The sequence below is a fragment of the Bombina bombina genome, chromosome 2, assembly GCF_027579735.1.
Source record: "Bombina bombina isolate aBomBom1 chromosome 2, aBomBom1.pri, whole genome shotgun sequence".
Lineage (NCBI taxonomy): Eukaryota > Metazoa > Chordata > Amphibia > Anura > Bombinatoridae > Bombina > Bombina bombina.
In genome coordinates this window covers 159,512,588-159,534,924 of record NC_069500.1, presented here as the reverse complement: position 1 = coordinate 159,534,924, position 22,337 = coordinate 159,512,588, and the positions used below count along the sequence as shown (strand labels likewise).

General features: G+C 39.0%; 1 protein-coding gene across 4 annotated transcripts in view; it reads right to left on the bottom strand.

Moving 5' to 3' along the window:
• Positions 1-1,686: 1,686 nt before the first annotated feature.
• KIF2A (kinesin family member 2A) overlaps positions 1,687-22,337 on the bottom strand; it is a 530,440-nt gene continuing 509,789 nt past the window's right edge. For all 4 annotated transcript variants that reach the window (XM_053701316.1, XM_053701318.1, XM_053701317.1 and 1 more), the window contains one exon: positions 1,687-2,866. In XM_053701316.1, the coding sequence (XP_053557291.1) occupies positions 2,781-2,866 (86 nt within the window). In that variant the 3' untranslated portion in view covers positions 1,687-2,780. The remainder of the gene's footprint in view (positions 2,867-22,337) is intronic.

Genomic DNA, 22,337 nt, shown 5'->3' with positions numbered 1-22,337 from the left:
GCACAAAAACAACATTGCACATCACCAAAAGAACACCATACCCACAGTGAAACATGGTGGTGACAGCATCATGCTTTGGGGCTGTTTTTCTTCAGCTGGAACTGGGGCCTTATTCAAGGAATTATGAACAGTTCCAAATACCAGTCAATATTGGCACAAAACCTTCAGGCTTCGGCTAGAAAGCTGAACATGAAGAGGAACTTCATCTTTCAGCATGACAACGACCCAAAGCATACATCCAAATCAACAAAGGAATGGCTTCACCAGAAGAAGATTAAAAGCTTTGGAATGGCCCAGCCAGAGCCCAGACCTGAATCCAATTGAAAATCTGTGGGGTGATCTGAAGAGGGCTGTGCACAGGAGATGCCCTTGCAATCTGACAGATTTGGAGTGTTTTTGAAAGAAGAGTGGGCAAATCTTGCCAAGTCAAGATGTGCCATGCTGATAGACTCATACCCAAAAAGAGTGCTGTAATAAAATCAAAAGTTTCTTCAACATTAGTTTAAGGGTGTGCACACTTATGCAACCATATTTTATTTTTACTTCCCTTCACCTAAAAGATTTCAGTTTGTTTTTCAATTGAGTTGCATAAATAGGTCATATTAAAAGTGGAAAAAGTTCTGAAATTATTTATCTTTGTCTCATTTTTTTACATCAAAGAAACCTGCCATTTTAACAGGGGTGTGTAGACTTTTTATATCCACTGTATGTATATAGAAATGTAATTTGCAATTTATCTTTAGTATCATTTAAGAACTTTTGTATATATATATATATATATATATATATATATATATATATATATATATATATATACACAGGTGGCCCTCGTTTTACAACGGTTCAATTTACACCGTTTCAGAATAACAACCTTTTTTTCCAGTCATGTGACTGCTATTGAAAAGCATTGAGAAGCAGTGCATTTATTAAAATAGACAATTGGTGGAGCTGTCCGCTTGTGTTGCAGCAAAGCCAAGCAAGCTGAAATTAATCAGTTTAACCAGACCTGAGCTATCGAGCAGATTTCAAAGGAACAAAATCTTCCTGTCTATAAATCAGTCCAGATTGGAATGCATAGAAAGAACATTTTGCAGAAAAATTCAAGTGAAGTCTGTGTTGTGTGATTATTTTATTAGGTGTATAATGCTGTTTAGCAAATGTTTTTGTTCATTTAACTTAGTTTAATTATATATTCTGTGTTGTGTGATTATTTTATTAGGTTTATAATGCTGTTTAGCATTTAAAGTCTTAATTTCAAAGCTTTAAAAATAATGTATTAGGTGTTACTAATGACAATTTTGAGAGGGGCCTGGAACCTATCTCCCTCACTTCCCATTGACTTACATTATAAACTGGGTTTCAATTTACAACGGTTTCGATTTACAACCATTCCTTCTGGAACCTAACCCCGGCGTAAACTGAGGGCTACCTGTATATATATATATATATATATATACACACACACACATTTGTGTGCTTAACCAAACCCCCTTGTTGTTTATATACTGTATGTATGTATGTATGTGTGTGTGTGTGTGTGTGTGTGTGTGTGTGTGTATATATATATATATATATATATATATATATATATATATATATATATATATATATAGTTTTAAATCGCTTTGGAAGCATAAAAAACGTTTTTGTAAATCAACAAAAATGACACACAGAGCTTCTTAACAGTACTTGCCAAAAGAAGTTCTATTTATTTAAGTTAACTTGGGTGCTAAAAAGCATAAGTTAACAGTTCCAACGTAAGGCAGTGAATTTATACTTCATATTGTTCAATTGTCTTCATTGGTAAAAGGCTTAAGTGCAAAGGACACATTAAAAATTGTACAATTTCAAACACCTTAAATGAGGAGTGAGATGAATCTTCTGGGTTCATTTTTAATAAACCAAAATGCAAGTGAACTCCCTGCCCCCCAAGATTACTGTACTATTACTTTGCAACACATTTTAATATCCATCTCAGAAGGTATATTATTAATGTCTATTTGCCTTTATTTATTGTACATTAACTATATTTTATTTTCATTTATTTTTTTTACAAATAAACTGTTAAATACAACCACTCTTTACAGTATTCAAATATTAATTTTACAGGTGGAAGATGTTTTGTCATATGGCACATCCTGCAACAAACTAAAACATAAAAAATAAACGCAATGTTAAAAACAAGTTAATTTACACAGACAAACAAGGAATGTTCATTTTATTATTAAATTAAGGCTGTGCTTAATAGCGTTAAACAAGTAGGACCAATAGCCTTGACGAAGGCACAAAGTAGGTGCCACAGCTAATTCTTTTTAAAAAAAATTCTGTACAATCACTGAAGAATACACATGCAAGCAATTTAAAACTGCACAGCTACTTTTTGGAGTTTTGTTTGAAAATAAAATGACATTCTCCAGTACACAGTTTTAAATTCATTATTTATATAATAATAATAATTAAAAAAAAAAAAAAAAAAAGCCAAAAAAAAAACATGATTGAGAGGAATATTTTCAAAAAAGTGCCTCTTAGTAACAATGTGGTTGTGCTGTTTGGGCTAGAAACACTTTAAGACGTCAATGAAGTGGTTAGAAAAATAATAATAATAAAAAAAATGATAAAGGATTGCCCATTCAAGTGAAGGAGAAATAATTCCACACTGGCATTATAAAAATTTTCTGGAGTTTCAAGTAACTGGGTTTGTTCGGCCATAGTATGATATCATTGCTATTTTACAATAGAAAGTTTATAAAAAGGTCTTCTTCCTTCTTCAAGTTCTACTTCTAAAGAGCTCGTGGCCTCTTCGGATTGATTTGTTTGCTAGCTTGTTCTTCCTCTTGCAAAGCAGAACGGAAAGATTTCACTTTATCTTCAAAGAAAAAAAGAAAAGAAAAAATTAACTTTTTTTACACTCTTTATATATTTATATATATATATATATATATATATATATATATATATATATATATATATATATATATATATATATATATATAGTGCTGGTGGATATATGGCCCTGACTTCGATTTTTTTTTTAATTTTTGTTTCATGATTCAGTGTTTTGTAGATCCATTTATATAGCCCATCTGGGTGTGTTTTTGTAAAAATCTATAGTTTTGCTTATTTTTAAATAACATTGTGCTGATTTTCAGACTCCTAACCAAGTCCCAATGTTTTAGATCTACTGTATACTGATATATACAAACTTCACATTGCTTTTGTTTGTATGATGAGCCTATACCTATGCAGGGGAGGGTCTGCTCTCAACTCCTTTCAGTGGGTGTTCCAGACTAATCTCATTAACAGTGCTAAATTTAGAGCTTCTAAGTACGTTTTTAAAAGGTTTTATAATGGATTTTTATATCAGAATCTGTGCATATTCTTTTTTTATAATAGTGTCTATTACATGCAGTTAAATTAAAATTGGTGTGTGCACGTCTGAAGAAAATACATGGCAGTAGTTTTAGAGCCATATTATACATTTGAAAGAGCACTAGATGGCAGCAGTGCATGCTGCCATATATGTGCACACTGCATACCTTGGTATCATATTCAACAAAGGATACTATGAGAATATAGGATATTGGATAATAAATATATATTTTTAAATATGTAGGCTCTGAATTCTAAAAAAACATTTTCTTTAAAATCTACAGAAATGCCTCACAAAAGTCTAAAGGATCTCAAGAGCCCCCAATCCTTCATGTTTGAGTAAGAAATAATGCATTCAGAGAAAGGAAGGACAAAGGTTTGACCCTAAAAACAACTGAGGCAGAAGATCAATAATTATGCAAAGCAGAATATGTCTTTATAAGTTTTGTGGCAAGAGTCCATGAGCTAGTGATGGGATATACATTCCTACCTGGAGGGGGCAAAGTTTCCCAAACCTCTAAATGCTTATAAATACACCTCCCACCTCACTCATCCCTTAGTTTAATGTATAGCCAAGAAGTGAGGTGTATAAAGTAAAAAAGCATACAAAAAGAGGAACTGGAAAATAATGTGCTTTATACAAAAAAAATAAAAAAATCATAACCACAAAAAATAGGGTGGGTCTCATGGACTCTTGCCACTATGAAATAAATGAATTTATCAGGCAAGTTCTTACATAAATTATATTTTATTTCATTTAAGTGGCAAGAGTCCATGAGCTAGTGACGCATGGGATATAATACCCAAGATGTGGAAGACCACAAGTCACTAGAGAGGGGGGATAAAAATAAAAACAGATGATATTTCCGCTCAGAAATTAAATCAAACAATAATTACGTTTTCTTAAATATTTAAAAAAAAACTAAAAACAAAGGCATTAGAATCAAGCTGAAACAAATGCCTGAAAAACCTTTCTACCAAAGGCTGCTTCCGAGGAAGCAAACACATAAAAAAGGTAAAATTAGAAAAAATATGAAAAAGTAGACCAAGTTGCTGCTTTGCAAATTGATCAACTGAAGCTTCATTCTTGAGAACCCAAGAAGTGGCAGCTGATCTAGTAAAATGAGCTGTAAATCTCTAAGCTTTGCGAATCAAAAGTCTGAACCAAAAGACCAGATAAATAACAGAGACTTTCTGACCTTTCCTGGAGACAAAAAAAACAACAATGACTAGAAGTCTTACTGAAATCTTAAGTAGCCTCAACATAATATTTCAAAGCTCTTAACACATCCAAAGAATGTAAAGACCCTACAAGAGAATTCTTAAAATTAGGACACAAAGAATGAGCAACAATTTCCTTATTGATGTTGTTAGAATTCACAACTTTAGGTAAAAATTTAAATGAAGTCTGCAAAACAGCTTTACCTTGATGGAAAATCAGATAGAGACACTCACAAGAGAGAGCAGACAATACAGAAATTATTCAAGCAGAAGAGATAGCCAAAAGAAAAATCACTTTCCAAGAAAGTAACTTAATGTCCAGAGAATACATAGACTCAAAAGGAGGAGCCTGACAAATCTTAGACACACGAAGGAGAAATAGATTAAAAAACAGGTTTAAAATGAATCAAAGCCTGAACAAAACAGTGAATATCAGGAAGTTAATCTTTCTATGAAATAAGACAGAAAGAGCAGAAATTTGTCCTTTCAAAGTATTTGCAGACAAAACGTTAATCCAAACCATCCTGAAGAAAGTGTAAAATCCTAGGAATTCTAAAAGAATGCCAAGAATAATCATGAGATAAACATCATGAAATATAGGTTTTCCAAACCCAAAAATAAAATATCCTAGAAACAGAATTACGAGCCTGTATCATAGTGAAAACAACTGAGTCAGAGAAACAACTATGACTAAACAATTAAGCGTTCAATTTCCAAACCTTCAAATTTAGAAATTTGAGATCCTATGGAAAAAACGGCCCCAGAAACAGAAGGTCTGGCCTTAAAAGAAGTGGCCAAGGCTGGTAACTGAACATCCTGACAAGGTCCACATACCAAAACCTGAGACACCAAGCTGGAGCTATCAGAAACACATAAAAATTGTTCCATTATGATCTTGAAGATCACCTTTGGAAAAATAACTAAAGGCGGAAAAATGTAAGCAGGTTGGTAAAAACCAAAGAACTGCTAGAGCATCCACTATCTCCTCCTGAGGATCCTTGGACCTGGAAAGGAATCTGGAAAACCAGACCATCAGATCTATTTCTGGAAGACCCCACATCAATACAAGATGAAAAATAAAACAAAAAAAAACCCATCTGGATGGAGAGCACTCCCCCAGATATAAAGTCTGACGGCTGTGATAATCCCCTTCCCAATTGTCTACACCTGAGATATAAATCACAGAAATTAAACAAGAGTTGGATTCTATCCAAGCAAGTATCAGAGATACTTCCTACATAACTAAAGGACTGCAAGTCCCTCCTTGATGATTGACAAATGCCACTGTTGTGATATTGTCTGTTTAAAAAACAAATGTAAAAGTAGTCTCTTCAATAGAGGCCACGCCTGAAGATTCCTGAAAATAACATGGAGTTCTAAAATATTGATTGGTAACCACGGCTCCTAAATTTTCCAAACCCCTAGTGCTGTCAGAGACTCTCAGACAGCTCTCCCACATTAAACTTGCATCTGTTGAGAAAACAGTCCAGGTAGGATGAACAAATGAGGCCCCCTGAACAATAAGGTGATAGTACAACCACCAAATCAGAGAGAAAAAAGCGCTGGGATTTAAGTATATCAGTTGTGATAACTGAAAATAATCCCTGCACCTATGGTGCAACATACAAAGCTAGAGAGAACCCAAACGAAAACGAGCAAAGAGGATCGCACCTGATGCTGCAGTCATGAGACCAAACACTTTCATGTACATAACCACTGAAAGAAAAAAATAGAGACTGAAGGTTTAGACAAACTAAAATTAACTTCATTTGTCTCTAGTCTATCAGAAAAAACTTAAAGGGACAGTCTACACCAGAATTTTTATTGTTTTAAAAGATAGATAATCCCTTTATTACCCATTCCCCAGTTTTGCATAACCAACACAGTTATAATAATATACTTTTAACCTCTGTGATTATCTTGTATCTAAGCCTCTGCAAACTGCCCCTTTTTTCAGTTCTTTTGACAGACTTGCAGTCTAGCCAATCAGTGTCTGCTCACAGATAACTTCTCATGCACGAACACAGTGTTATCTATATGAAATACGTGAACTAACAACCTCTAGTGGTGAAAAACTGTTAAAATGCAATCTGAAAGAGGTGGGCTTCAAGGTCTAAGAAATTAGCATATGAACCTCCTAGGTTAAGCTTTCAACTAAGAATACCAAGAGAACAAAGCAAAATTGGTGATAAAAGTAAATTGGAAAATTGTTTAAAATTACATGCCCTATGTGAATCATGAAAGTTTATTTTGGCCTAGACTGTCCCTTTAAATTATGCTTACCTGATCATTTTCTTTTCTTCAGATGGAAAGAGTCCACAGCTGCATTCATTACTTTTGGGAATTCAGAACCTGGCCACCAGGAGGAGGCAAAGACACCCCAGCCAAAGGCTTAAATACCCCTCCAACTTCCCTCATCCCCCAGTCATTCTGCCGAGGAACAAGGAACAGTAGAAGAAATATCAGGGTGAAAATTTGTCAGAAGAAAAATAACAGACGCCCCAAAAAAACATAGGCGGGGAGCTGTGGACTCTTTCCATCTGAAGAAAAGAAAATTATCATCATCAGGTAAGCATCATTTAAGTTTTTCTTCATAAATGGAAAGAGTCCACAGCTGCATTCATTACTTTGGGGAAAACAATATCCAAGCTATAGAGGACACTGAATGCTCAAATGGGTGGGTACAAAAGGCCTGAAAACCCCTACCCAACAAAAAAACCCACTTCGCCCGAAGCCGAGAAAATTTGAAAATGAAAAGGCCCCAAGGACACTGACCCGCAAATAGTCCACCAGCCTTGCTAGAGACCGCAGAGAGAAACACAACTGAGCCAGCACTCCTCCAGGAGACACCATCGCCCAGTAAGCAGTCCTCAACCACACACCCCGTACCAGAGAAGGGGATCAACTAATTTAAACTCCCAAAAGGGAAGGATATGGAGGAACACCCTAAAAGACAGAGTCCTCAAGACGTAAGGAAACTCAAAATATTGAGTCCGATATACGTGCAGCAAACCCAGAAAGGCAAACCCCTGGGTCAACACCACACGCTACAGTCATACCAGGATGACTTTGAATTAAAATACTTGCAGGCAAGTAAGAGCAGCAGAAGATAGGTCACAAACAGTTACCGACAGACTGCAAAACATCCACTAAGCAGTGGACCCAGCACAGGCTTAACTAACAAGCCGCCAGTCATACTCACATAACTTGAACATGGAGAAAGCACAGAAACCTCAAAAAGGCTCACTGTACCACAAATGACCCAAAGGCAAACAATAGAGTCTTTGCAAAAGTCTGCCAACACACAGACAAGGTGCAAACAGCTGCAACTGATTTCAAACCGCAAACCTTCCGCTTGCTAGGCAGCAAAGTAACCAACAGACCACTACAGCAGAATGTCAGGTCTGAAAGACAGGGGAACAGAAAAACCCCCAAACACCAGTCCACAGAAAGAGAACGGAAAAGGATGGACTCAGCCACCCCAACGGAGCTTGGGTGCCAACCCAAGAGCTCTAACAATAGGAGCTCCAAAGGGAACCCTGTAGGAGAGGAACAGAGAAAATGCAATAGAGCCCTCAGAAGACCCAGCATGACACTCCATGACAGTCTCAAACATGGAGACATCATCTCCCCAGATAAAACAGAACCCCAGAGAGCGAATCGCTCACCTCTAGAGGATAAAAAACACCTGTTCCAACAACCTGCACACCGGACAGGACAACCAACCTCCAAAGAGAGGAAAACCCCACCCCCATAAGGACAAACTACCCCCCCCGAAGTGGAGAGTACGGAAAAGAACAGCGCACAAGTTCATAAGACATGAAGCCATAGGCTGAGGAAACAAATCCAAATGAAAATCATAAAGATATAATAGATGAACACAGAGGAACTCCCCAAAAAGGGGAAAACGCCTCAGTCAAAAGGCACAGAAATCCTGGCCAAGCTGCTAACAGCTCAACTGTCTGGCCCGAAAAGGTCATAGCCTATGTTCCCTGGAAAAACTGGATTGCACCGAACCAGCCACAGGATCCTAAGTCTTCCGGACATCCACAACAAAAACTATAAGCCTGAGCCCCAGATCGTTCAAGGGAACATCACAGGGAACATAACCGGACTAACCCGGAGAACTGGAACAAGACTCACTCGGAAATCCTAACCCAAAGGAAGAGAAAAGCCCTTGCAGGAGTCCAACACTCCAAAAGGAACTAAAGTACGACAGAGTGGCACTAAGAGCCTAGAGCCCAAAAAAGCATTAAAACAACACCCAGAGAAAACATTGAGGACAAAGTGGTGTGAATAAAACAAAAGGCTAGAGTGAATAAAACAAAGGCTAGTCTCCAAGGAAAAAGAATGCAGAGCTTTCTAAACACAGGTAGAAAAACCCCTAAGTGAAGCTTGGAGGAGACAACACGGCCCATCGTCCCTGATAGGGAACGACTAAATCCCTAAAGTAGGAAAAAAGTCACAAGGCCCTCCTATAAGGCAGCCAAGACCGCTAAGGAGCAACGAACAAAGTCCCGAAGTCTCATACGAAGAAGAGAACCTCAAAAGGAAAAAATCCAAAAAGGACAATCCCAAGAGCCGCAGAAGAAGGGAGAAACAGCAGACACACATAGGACTAAACACAACCATAACAAACTTCCTTAGAAGTAACAGTCCAACCAAACAATCATGAGTATCGATTCCAGACAAACTTCCCTAAGGAAATATGAAACCAGTCTATACGTAAAAGCACAGCATACACCCGCCAGAGAAAAAGACGACTCCGACCCTGAAGGTTTACCCGCTGAAGCCTCAGGGACAGTCGTTCGCCCAGAGAGCTGAACAGGCCACCTCATGCCTGAAGAGCCCTGGATAACGGAACACGAACAGTATCTAAAACCAACTTCTGGAAGTTGCATACGCGCCAGTGCTGAAATTATGGACATGCGACATCGTGCTGAAACCTCTGTCAGGAAGAAGCTACCTTCTGAGAAGGATTAGCAAAGTCTGGGTTACCTGCATGCGTAGTAAGCAATGGTGGAAGGGAACTAACTCTTGGATGACAGATGCCCCAGAGGCGGATGGCTCAGCGGCCCCTTAATTCCCTGATCCCGAGGAATTAAGCACTCTAATACGGCATTCAGAACATAACTGATAGGCTAGTATCATACGGGGCAATACGCATTCTGCGCAAGGAGTAAAAACTGAAACAGAGACGTCCATCTCGACAATATCAGACTCCTCCATAGCTAGGATATTGATACAAAAATTGGACGAAAAACTTAAACGGCACCTAACACCCACAATGACTGGGGCACTCACCACCTCCTAAGAGCCCGACACCAGCAGATCAGAATTTCTCCGTCGCCACAAGGTCAGGAATGCGGAAATGGAGTCAAGAACGTGACCACGCCAGCTCACAAGGTAAACCACAGTCCAGAAAAAGTGGCCCGACCGTAAAGGCTGCGTCACTTCCAAAGGAAGTTATGTTCCACAAAGCCATGAGCCTACAATCATGACGAAAGTAAAACAGAATTTATGCTTACCTGATAAATTTCTTTCTCCAACGGTGTGTCCGGTCCACGGCGTCATCCTTACTTGTGGGATATTCTCTTCCCCAACAGGAAATGGCAAAGAGCCCAGCAAAGCTGGTCACATGATCCCTCCTAGGCTCCGCCTACCCCAGTCATTCGACCGACGTACAGGAGGAAATATGCATAGGAGAAACCATATGATACCGTGGTGACTGTAGTTAGAGAAAATAATTCATCAGACCTGATTAAAAAAACCAGGGCGGGCCGTGGACCGGACACACCGTTGGAGAAAGTAATTTATCAGGTAAGCATAAATTCTGTTTTCTCCAACATAGGTGTGTCCGGTCCACGGCGTCATCCTTACTTGTGGGAACCAATACCAAAGCTTTAGGACACGGATGAAGGGAGGGAGCAAATCAGGTCACCTAAATGGAAGGCACCACGGCTTGCAAAACCTTTCTCCCAAAAATAGCCTCTGAAGAAGCAAAAGTATCAAATTTGTAAAATTTGGCAAAAGTGTGCAGTGAAGACCAAGTCGCTGCCTTACATATCTGGTCAACAGAAGCCTCGTTCTTGAAGGCCCATGTGGAAGCCACAGCCCTAGTGGAATGAGCTGTGATACTTTCAGGAGGCTGCCGTCCGGCAGTCTCATAAGCCAATCGGATAATGCTTTTAAGCCAAAAAGAAAGAGGTAGAAGTTGCTTTTTGACCTCTCCTTTTACCAGAATAAACAACAAACAAAGAAGATGTTTGTCTGAAATCTTTAGTGGCCTCTAAATAGAATTTTAGAGCACGGACTACGTCCAAATTGTGTAACAAACGTTCCTTCTTTGAAACTGGATTCGGACACAAAGAAGGTACAACTATCTCCTGGTTAATATTTTTGTTGGAAACCACTTTCGGAAGAAAACCAGGCTTAGTACGCAAAACCACCTTATCTGCATGGAACACCAGATAGGGCGGAGAACACTGCAGAGCAGATAACTCAGAAACTCTTCTAGCAGAAGAAATAGCAACCAAAAACAAAACTTTCCAAGATAATAACTTAATATCTACGGAATGTAAGGGTTCAAACGGAACCCCTTGAAGAACTGAAAGAACTAGATTAAGACTCCAGGGAGGAGTCAAAGGTCTGTAAACAGGCTTGATTCTAACCAGAGCCTGAACAAACGCTTGAACGTCTGGCACAGCTGCCAGCCTTTTGTGAAGTAAAACAGATAAAGCAGAGATCTGTCCCTTCAGAGAACTTGCAGATAATCCTTTCTCCAAACCTTCTTGTAGAAAGGATAGAATCTTAGGAATTTTTATCTTGTTCCATGGGAATCCTTTAGATTCACACCAACAGATATATTTTTTCCATATCTTATGGTAAATTTTTCTAGTTACAGGCTTTCTAGCCTGAATCAGAGTATCTATTACAGAATCTGAAAACCCACGCTTTGATAAAATCAAGCGTTCAATCTCCAAGCAGTCAGTTGGAGGGAAACCAGATTCGGATGTACGAATGGACCTTGAACAAGAAGGTCCTGTCTCAAAGGTAGCTTCCATGGTGGAGCCGATGACATATTCACCAGGTCTGCATACCAAGTCCTGCGTGGCCACGCAGGAGCTATCAAGATCACCGAAGCCCTCTCCTGATTGATCCTGGCTACCAGCCTGGGAATGAGAGGAAACGGTGGGAATACATAAGCTAGGTTGAAGGTCCAAGGTGCTACTAGTGCATCTACTAGAGTCGCCTTGGGATCCCTGGATCTGGACCCGTAACAAGGAACCTTGAAGTTCTGACGAGAGGCCATCAGATCCATGTCTGGAATGCCCCATAATCGAGTTATTTGGGCAAAGATTTCCGGATGGAGTTCCCACTCCCCCGGATGGAATGTCTGACGACTCAGAAAATCCGCTTCCCAATTTTCCACTCCTGGGATGTGGATTGCAGACAAGTGGCAGGAGTGATCCTCCGCCCATTGAATTATCTTGGTCACTTCCTCCATCGCCAGGGAACTCCTTGTTCCCCCCTGATGGTTGATATATGCAACTGTCGTCATGTTGTCTGATTGAAACCTTATGAATTTGGCCTTTGCTAGATGAGGCCAAGCTTTGAGAGCATTGAATATCGCTCTCAGTTCCAGAATGTTTATCGGGAGAAGAGATTCTTCCCGAGACCATAGACCCTGAGCTTTCAGGGGTTCCCAGACCGCACCCCAGCCCACCAGACTGGCGTCGGTCGTGACAATGACGCACTCTGGTCTGCGGAAGCTCATTCCCTGTGACAGGTTGTCCAGGATCAGCCACCAACGGAGTGAATCTCTGGTCCTTTGATCTACTTGAATCGTCGGAGACAAGTCTGTATAATCCCCTTTCCACTGTCTGAGCATGCACAGTTGTAATGGTCTTAGATGAATTCGTGCAAAAGGAACTATGTCCATTGCTGCAACCATCAATCCTATTACTTCCATGCACTGCGCTATGGAAGGACGAAGAACAGAATGAAGTACTTGACAAGAGCTTAGAAGTTTTGATTTTCTGACCTCTGTCAGAAAAATCCTCATTTCTAAGGAGTCTATTATTGTTCCCAAGAAGGGAACTCTTGTTGACGGGGACAGAGAACTTTTTTCTATGTTCACTTTCCATCCGTGAGATCTGAGAAAGGCTAGGACGATGTCCGTATGAGCCTTTGCTTTTGACAGAGACGACGCTTGAATCAGGATGTCGTCCAAGTACGGTACTACTGCAATGCCCCTTGGTCTTAGAACCGCTAGAAGGGACCCTAGTACCTTTGTGAAAATTCTCGGAGCAGTGGCTAATCCGAATGGAAGTGCCACAAACTGGTAATGCTTGTCCAGAAAAGCGAACCTTAGGAACTGATGATGTTCCTTGTGGATAGGAATATGTAGGTACGCATCCTTTAAATCCACCGTGGTCATAAATTGACCTTCCTGGATGGTAGGAAGGATCGTTCGAATGGTTTCCATTTTGAACGATGGAACCCTGAGAAATTTGTTTAGGATCTTGAGATCTAAAATTGGTCTGAATGTTCCCTTTTTTTGGGAACTATGAACAGGTTGGAGTAAAACCCCATCCCTTGTTCTCCTATTGGAACTGGGTGAATAACTCCCATCTTTAACAGGTCTTCTACACAATGTAAGAATGCCTGTCTTTTTATTTGGTTTGAAGATAATTGAGACCTGTGGAACCTTCCCCTTGGGGGTAGTTCCTTGAATTCCAGGAGATAACCCTGAGAAACTATTTCTAGTGCCCAAGGATCCTGAACATCTCTTGCCCAGGCCTGAGCAAAGAGATAAAGTCTGCCCCCCACCAGATCCGGTCCCGGATCGGGGGCCATCCCTTCATGCTGTTTTGGTAGCAGTGGCAGGCTTCTTGGCCCGCTTACCCTTGTTCCAGCCTTGCATCGGTCTCCAGGCTGGTTTGGGTTGAGAAGTATTACCCTCTTGCTTAGAGGATGTAGAATTAGAGGCTGGTCCGTTTCTGCGAAAGGGACGAAAATTAGGCTTATTTTTAGCCTTAAAAGACCTATCCTGAGGAAGGGCGTGGCCCTTTCCCCCGGTGATGTCTGAAATAATCTCTTTCAAATCAGGACCAAACAGTGTTTTACCCTTGAAAGGGATGTTAAGCAAGACTTTAGCCAAAGCGCTCTGCGCGCCACGATAGCAAACCCTGAATTTTTCGCCGCTAATCTAGCTAATTGCAAAGCGGCATCTAAAATAAAAGAGTTAGCCAATTTAAGTGCTTGAACTCTGTCCATAACCTCCTCATACGAAGATTCTTTATTGAGCGACTTTTCTAGTTCTTCGAACCAGAAACACGCTGCCGTAGTGACAGGAACAATGCATGAAATTGGTTGTAGAAGGTAACCTTGCTGAACAAACATCTTTTTAAGCAAACCCTCTAATTTTTTATCCATAGGATCTTTGAAAGCACAACTATCTTCTATGGGAATAGTAGTGCGTTTGTTTAGAGTAGAGACCGCCCCCTCGACCTTGGGGACTGTCTGCCATAAGTCCTTTCTGGGGTCGACTATAGGAAATAATTTCTTAAATATAGGGGGAGGAACAAAAGGTATGCCGGGCCTTTCCCACTCCTTATTTACTATGTCCGCCACCCGCTTGGGTATAGGAAAAGCATCGGGGGGCACCGGAACCTCTAGGAACTTGTCCATCTTACATAATTTCTCTGGAATGACCAAATTGTCACAATCATCCAGAGTAGATAATACATCCTTAAGCAGTGCGCGGAGATGTTCTAATTTAAATTTAAATGTTACAACATCAGGTTCAGCTTGTTGAGAAATTTTTCCTGAATCTGAAATTTCTCCCTCAGACAAAACCTCCCTCCTCCCTTCAGATTGGTGTGAGGGTATGTCAGAACCGTTATCATCAGCGTCCTCTTGCTCTTCAGTGTTTAAAACAGAGCAATCGCGCTTTCTCTGATAAGTAGGCATTTTAGATAAAATGTTTGCAATAGAATTATCCATAACAGCCGTTAATTGTTGCATGGTAATAAGTATTGGCGCACTAGATGTACTAGGGGCCTCTTGTGTGGGCAAAACTGGTGTAGACACAGAAGGGGATGATGCAGTACCATGCTTACTCCCCTCATTTGAGGAATCATCTTGGGCAATATTATTATCTGTGGCATCATTGTCCCTACTTTGTTTGGGCACTATGTCACAATTATCACATATATTTAAATGGGGAGAAACCTTGGCTTTCATACATATAGAACATCGCTTATCTGATGGTTCAGACATGTTAAACAGGCTTAAACTTGTCAACAAAGCACAAAAAACGTTTTAAAATAAAACCGTTACTGTCACTTTAAATTTTAAACAGAACACACTTTATTACTGAATATGCGAAAAAGCATGAAGGAATTGTTCAAAATTCACCACGGTGTCTTAAAGCCTTAAAAGTATTGCACACCAAATTTGAAAGCTTTAACCCTTAAAATAACGGAACCGGAGCCGTTTTTACATTTAACCCCTATACAGTCCCAGGTATCTGCTTTGCTGAGACCCAACCAAGCCCAGAGGGGAATACGATACCAAATGACGCCTTCTATAAGCTTTTTCAGTGGTTCTTAGCTCCTCACACATGCATCTGCATGCCTTGCTTTCCAAAAACAACTGCGCATTAGTGGCGCGGAAATGAGGCTCTGCCTATGACTAGAAAAGGCCCCCATCTGAAAAAGGTGTCCATACAGTGCCTGCCGTTTTTTAACAACAATCCCCAAGATTATAATAACTATTAAGAGTTATAATCTGCCAAATATGCTTAGCAAAGTAATCGTTTTAGCCCAGAAAAATGTCTACCAGTTTTTTAAGCCCTTATAAAGCCCTTTATTCTTTTACTTAATCTAAGAAAATGGCTTACCGGTCCCCATAGGGGAAATGACAGCCTTCCAGCATTACAAAGTCTTGTTAGAAATGTGGCCAGTCATACCTCAGGCAGAAAAGTCTGCCAACTGCTTCCCCCAACTGAAGTTACTTCATCTCAACAGTCCTGTGTGGAAACAGCAATCGATTTTAGTAACGTTTGCTAAAATCATCTTCCTCTTACAAACAGAAATCTTCATCTCTTTTCTGTTTCAGAGTAAATAGTACATACCAGCACTATTTTAAAATAACAAACACTTGATTGAAGGATAAAAACTACATTTAAACACCAAAAAACTCTTAGCCATCTCCGTGGAGATGTTGCCTGTGCAACGGCAAAGAGAATGACTGGGGTAGGCGGAGCCTAGGAGGGATCATGTGACCAGCTTTGCTGGGCTCTTTGCCATTTCCTGTTGGGGAAGAGAATATCCCACAAGTAAGGATGACGCCGTGGACCGGACACACCTATGTTGGAGAAAATGTAACAATCTTACTGGAATCTACGCCGTGGAACAGGAACACGGCCCTTCAAGTGTGACAGATAGTAGTGTCACCTCTGCCATGGACTTGAGAGAAGAAAGCAGGCAGCGAAACTTGTCAACGCCGATTGCTTGTGAAGCTGTTAAAATAAGTTGGGATGGTTTCGCAGAAAGATTCTCCCTGCATCTCCGAACTCTAACTTTCATTCATGCTTTCACTGAAAGGCTGACAGGACTACTTAAAACTCCAATCCCATGCCGAAGAGTACTACCCTCCATAAGAGACTAATTGCAAACTTCTGACACTTCTCTGCCAACCTCCTGGGACGAAAAGCAAAGAATGACTGGGGGATGAGGGAAGTGGGAGGGGTATTTAAGCCTTTGGCTGGGGTGTCTGCCTCCTCCTGGTGGCCATGTTCTGAATTCCCAAAAATAATGAATGCAGCTGTGGACTCTCCATTTATGAAGAAAAGTAATAGATACTAAAATTTATCTGGAAACCTAAAAAGGTGACCCTTGTCTAAGGAATCAAGAAACACTATTGTAAATTGATCCTCTAAGCATGTCTTGAGGAAACCACACTAGTTGTTTCAAGTGATATTCTGCTGAATGAAAAGATTAAAGCTAGTACCAAATATCATCAAAATAAGGAAACCCCACAATACCCTGCTCTCTGAATACAGATAGAAGGGCACCAAGAATCTTTAAAAAGAATCTCTGAGCTGCCGCTAGCCCAAAAGGACAAGCGACAAATTAGTAATGCTTATCTAGAAAAGTGAATCTCAGAAAACAATAGTGGTCTGAATGAATTGAAAATAAGCGTCCTGTAAGTCTATTGTAGACATGACGTAACCTTGCTAACCAGAAAGGCAGAATAGTCCCTATAGTCACCATCTTGAAAGTTGTGACTCTTACAAAACAATATAAAAATTGCAGATCCAGAATCGGTCTGAACAATTTTTTTCTTTAGGACAATGAACAGATTTGAATAGAAACCCAAACTCCGTTCCTGCAGAGGAACTGGAACCATCACCCCTGAAAACTCTAAATCTGAAACACATTTCACAGGGTTTGTTATAACATGGAAAAGAAACTTCCTATGGGAGGTTTTTATTCTAAAACCTATTCGATACCCCTGAGAAAACAATATTCTGAATCCACTGATTTGAACAGAAACTGACTAAATGTGTTGAAATACAATCAATCGCCCCCCCCCACCAGTAGAACTGGTTAAAAGGTCGCACCTTCATGCAATCTTAGGGGCTGAAATTTTTTAATTATAAGGCTTGGAATTATTCAAATTCAGAAAAAAAACTAAAATCAGAGCCAGAGGCCTTAAGGGAATGAAAAAAACTATTGAGAGCATAAAAATGACCCTTAGATTTCTTAACATGGGGCAGAAAAGACTCCCTTTCCCCCAGTAATAGAGAAGATAATAAAATCCAATAGAAAACCTTTAAAAATTACAATCCTAAAATAAGATAGTAATCCAAATTTAAACACCATATCAGAGATTTAAGCCATAAAACTCTTCTAGTAAAAATGGCTAAAAACAAAGATTAAATATCAGTTAAAATGACATAAAATATAGCATCATAAATGAAATGATTAGCATGCTGAAGTAAAAGAACAATGCTTAGACAAATCAAGATCTGATAACTAAACTGTCCAACCAAAATGTTGAAACCGCAACAACATTAGCCATAGAAATGGCAAGTTAAAAAAATATGGCCAATATGTAAATATGCTTCTCTTAAGATAGGAAACAAACTTCCTATCTAAAAGATCCTTAAAAGAAGAAATATCTTCCATAGGACAGAAGTACGTTCGGCAAGAGAAGAAATAGCCCCACCTTAAAGGACTTTTACCTAAAAACACTTAAAGGGACACTAAACCCAAATTTTTTCGTTCATGATTCAGATAGTGCATGCAATTTTAAGCAACTTTCTAATTTACTCCTATTATCAATTTTTCTTCGTTTTCTTGCTATCTTTATTAAAAAAGCAGGAATGTGATGCATAGGAGCCGGTCCATTTTTGGTTGAGAACCTGGGTTATGCTTGCTTATTGGTGGGTAAATGTAAGCCTCCAATAAGCAAGCGCTATCCATGGTGCTGAACTTAAAATGGGCTGGCTGCTAAGATTTACATTCCTGCTTTTAAAATAAAGATAGCAAGAGAACAAAGAAAACTTGATAATAGGAGTAAATTAGAAAGTTGCTTACAATTTCATGCTCTATCTGAATCATGAAAGAAAAAGAAATTTGGGTTCAGTGTCCCTTTAATTAGCCATAGGTGAAAGATATAGCTTTTTAAACCTAGTAGAAAGGTAAAAAGAAGCACGAAGTTTAGAATCCTTACTAACATATGATAGATAGCATCTGGAATAAGAAAAACTTCAAGAGTTACCTCAGAAGCTTAAAAAAACAGAATTCAAAATTTGCTATTCTTGATATCAAGAGGACTAGATCCCTTAATACTCAAAGTAAACAATACTTCCTTAATAAAGAATGAATACATTCAACTGAAAGTTTGATTGATCAAAATCAGTTTTTGAAATAGGGTCCTCTGAGTCGGAGAAAACTACATTAGCAGAAATACTACAGTATGCTGTTGATCAATACAAACTTCATAGTTTTATGAGAACTTAGGAGAGATCAATTACGTTAATTTGAAGGCGGAATAGCAGTCATAGCCTTCTCTATGTCTTTTTCAATATAATCCTTTATATCAACAGTAATATCATGTACATTAGACTGTGAAGGTAAAACAGTAGATGTATAGGTACTAAAGAAACATCAGTATGAATAATAAAACATTACAAGTGCCACATATATGAGCTGAAGAAATAAAATCAGCTAATTAAACAATATACACACTTAGCTTTGATAGAAATTGTGTACAGGCAGCATATTTTCTACAGCAACAGAGGCAGGATCAGTTTCAGACAAGTTAACAAGAAATGACACGATTCGTGTCATAACAAGTGCAACTTTGCGCCAAAAAAATTTGCGTCACCAAAGACACAAGAAATGAAGTGACTCGCATCACAACAAACGCAACCTTCACGCCAAAAATATTTGTGCCAAGAATGACGCAATAAATAGAAGCATTTTGAGCCATTGCGAGCCTAATTTGCCCATGAAAATTTTAAAAAAGAAGTCTGAAGTTACAACTAGCTGGAACCCCAGGTAAGAAAAAAATTACTAAATAACTCCCAAAAACATAATTTCCATGCTGAAACTGTAAGACTGCAAAGGGAAATATAGACCTGACTCATGGCAAATATATGCAATATAAATTAAAACATAAAAATATAAAGTGGAAAGAGCAGTTCGGGTGGCTTACAATAGATGTAAAAGCACTATATACATCCATACAACATGATAGAAGCCATTGAGTTCTTCCTTAAGAGATCAGGTGATTACAATAACACCTGTATAAAATTTATATTGGATACAACCAAGTTTCTTTTGACACATAATTATTTTCTGTTTGAAGGCGCCTACTACCTCCAAAGATGTGGAACAGCTATGGGGCCAAGTTTGCCCCCTTCTATGCCAACCTATTCATGGGTTGGTGGGAGCTGTTCCACATAAATTTCTGGGAATACAGTACTCCATGCCAAAAGCTGTCACCCTAAAGGTATATTCAAGGCAATAACAAAGGGTCAGTTCGTAAGGCTAAGACGAAATTGTACAAAGAAAGATGAATACAATAAACAAGGCAAGGACTTAGAGGAAAGAGAGGTTATGATAAATCTATGGTGACCAATGTAAATAAAATGGTAGGGGAGATTGAGAGGGAAAGTTTGCTTCAAGACCCCCCCAAAAAAGAGAGAAAAAATTATTCTGATAGAGGCATATATTTTGTAACAGATTACAGTGATCAGTATCATAGAGTCTGTGACATAATAAGAATGAACCTCTCTATATTGAGTGCTGATGATCGCCTAGCAAATATTGCAAAGAAAGGGTGCAACTTCTCATACAGAAGAGCAAAAACAGTAGGCAATATTGTAGCACCCGCAAAACTTCCAGAAAATAGAACAACCACAAGTTCCTGGCTAAGCTGTGTGGGTGTGTTCCCATGCAGTAATCATACGTGTACAGCATGAGAATACTTAACCCCTGGCAATCACTTTAAAAGTGAAGCCACTGGAAGAATCTTTAACCAGCGAGAATGTTTGAACTGCAGGGCAACGAATTGTATATATTTATTAACATGCCAGACCTGTAATGTGCAATACACAGGGTTAACGACACGAGAGGTGAGGAGTCGTATACGTGAACATATCACAAATATAAAAACTGGTACAATGACAACACCATTAATTGAACACTTTTCAGGGAAACATGCAAAAAGTCCAAACTCATTAAGATGGACGATTATAGAAAAAGTAAGGGTCCCCAAACGGGGGGTGATATAAATTATATACTAGCCAAACAAGAAATATTTTGGATGATAAAATTACAGACGCTATTACCTAAGGGTCTAAATCTTGAGTCGGATGTTATAAACTTTTGGGAATAAATTGAAAAATAGCTTAAAGATGATATGTAATTAAGAAGCCTGTACAAAACAATGACTAAAAATGTTACAAATAGAGCACTGGAAATAGGTGTGTAAAAGAAAAGTTATAAGATACTGGATGAGAAATTAAACTATAGAATTAAAATATAGCGGTGCCTAAATCTAAGTTTTTAATGTCATGACTAACCATGCTACATATCTGAAAACAAAAGTGAGAATTCATTGTACAGCAAATGTAAACGATATAAGTAACAAGCCCTTAAAAATAAATTAAAGAGCCTAAATATAGTAAAAGCAGATGGATAATAAATCAACCATGCTACATATTTAGCACTGGAATCTGGTGAAAATGTATAAACAATGAATTGATATAAAATAATGACATCAATAGTTGAATAGCAGGGAATAAATGAACCAAAAATAGTTAAAACTTAGCAATATGCAAGTTTAAAATCAAATTTAAATCGAATTTTAGGACACAAAGACCAACCATGCTACATATTTGGAAATTTAAAAATTATCTAATGATAAATAAAAAGGACACGGTGTAAGAGGAAACAAATACAAATCTCTTAATAGAATGCATAAAACAAAATAAGGTACTATAATTAAGAGATGTATCCGTAAAATAAATGTCACGTTCTTGTCCATCATAAATAAATTGTACTTTATTTATTTATGTATTTACTCACTAGTTTGCTAATAAGGAGCAAGAATTGGGTCACTGAACAAATTCACTAGATAAACTGAAAATGAGCAAATAGTGGGTTATAGATAATGTGAGAAAATCACGTCAAAGTCATGATAATAATTATGTTATGTTATCAATGCGAGCAGCAGAAAACAGAATTTATGCTTACCTGATAAATTACTTTCTCCAACGGTGTGTCCGGTCCACGGCGTCATCCTTACTTGTGGGAATATCTCTTCCCCAACAGGAAATGGCAAAGAGTCCCAGCAAAGCTGGCCATATAGTCCCTCCTAGGCTCCGCCCACCCCAGTCATTCGACCGACGGACAGGAGGAAAAATATAGGAGAAACCATATGGTACCGTGGTGACTGTAGTTAAAGAAAATAATTCATCAGACCTGATTAAAAAACCAGGGCGGGCCGTGGACCGGACACACCGTTGGAGAAAGTAATTTATCAGGTAAGCATAAATTCTGTTTTCTCCAACATTGGTGTGTCCGGTCCACGGCGTCATCCTTACTTGTGGGAACCAATACCAAAGCTTTAGGACACGGATGAAGGGAGGGAGCAAATCAGGTTACCTAAACGGAAGGCACCACGGCTTGCAAAACCTTTCTCCCAAAAATAGCCTCCGAAGAAGCAAAAGTATCAAATTTGTAAAATTTGGCAAAAGTGTGCAGTGAAGACCAAGTCGCTGCCTTACATATCTGATCAACAGAAGCCTCATTCTTGAAGGCCCATGTGGAAGCCACAGCCCTAGTGGAGTGAGCTGTGATTCTTTCAGGAGGCTGCCGTCCGGCAGTCTCATAAGCCAATCGGATGATGCTTTTAAGCCAAAATGAAAGAGAGGTAGAAGTTGCTTTTTGACCTCTCCTTTTACCAGAATAGACGACAAACAGAGAAGATGTTTGTCTGAACTCTTTTGTAGCTGCTTAGTAGAATTTTAGAGCACGGACTACATCTAAATTGTGTAGCAAACGTTCCTTCTTTGAAACTGGATTCGGGCACAAAGAAGGTACAACTATCTCCTGGTTAATATTCTTGTTGGAAACAACCTTTGGAAGAAAACCAGGCTTAGTACGCAAAACAACCTTATCTGAATGGAACACCAGATAGGGCGGAGTACACTGCAGAGCAGA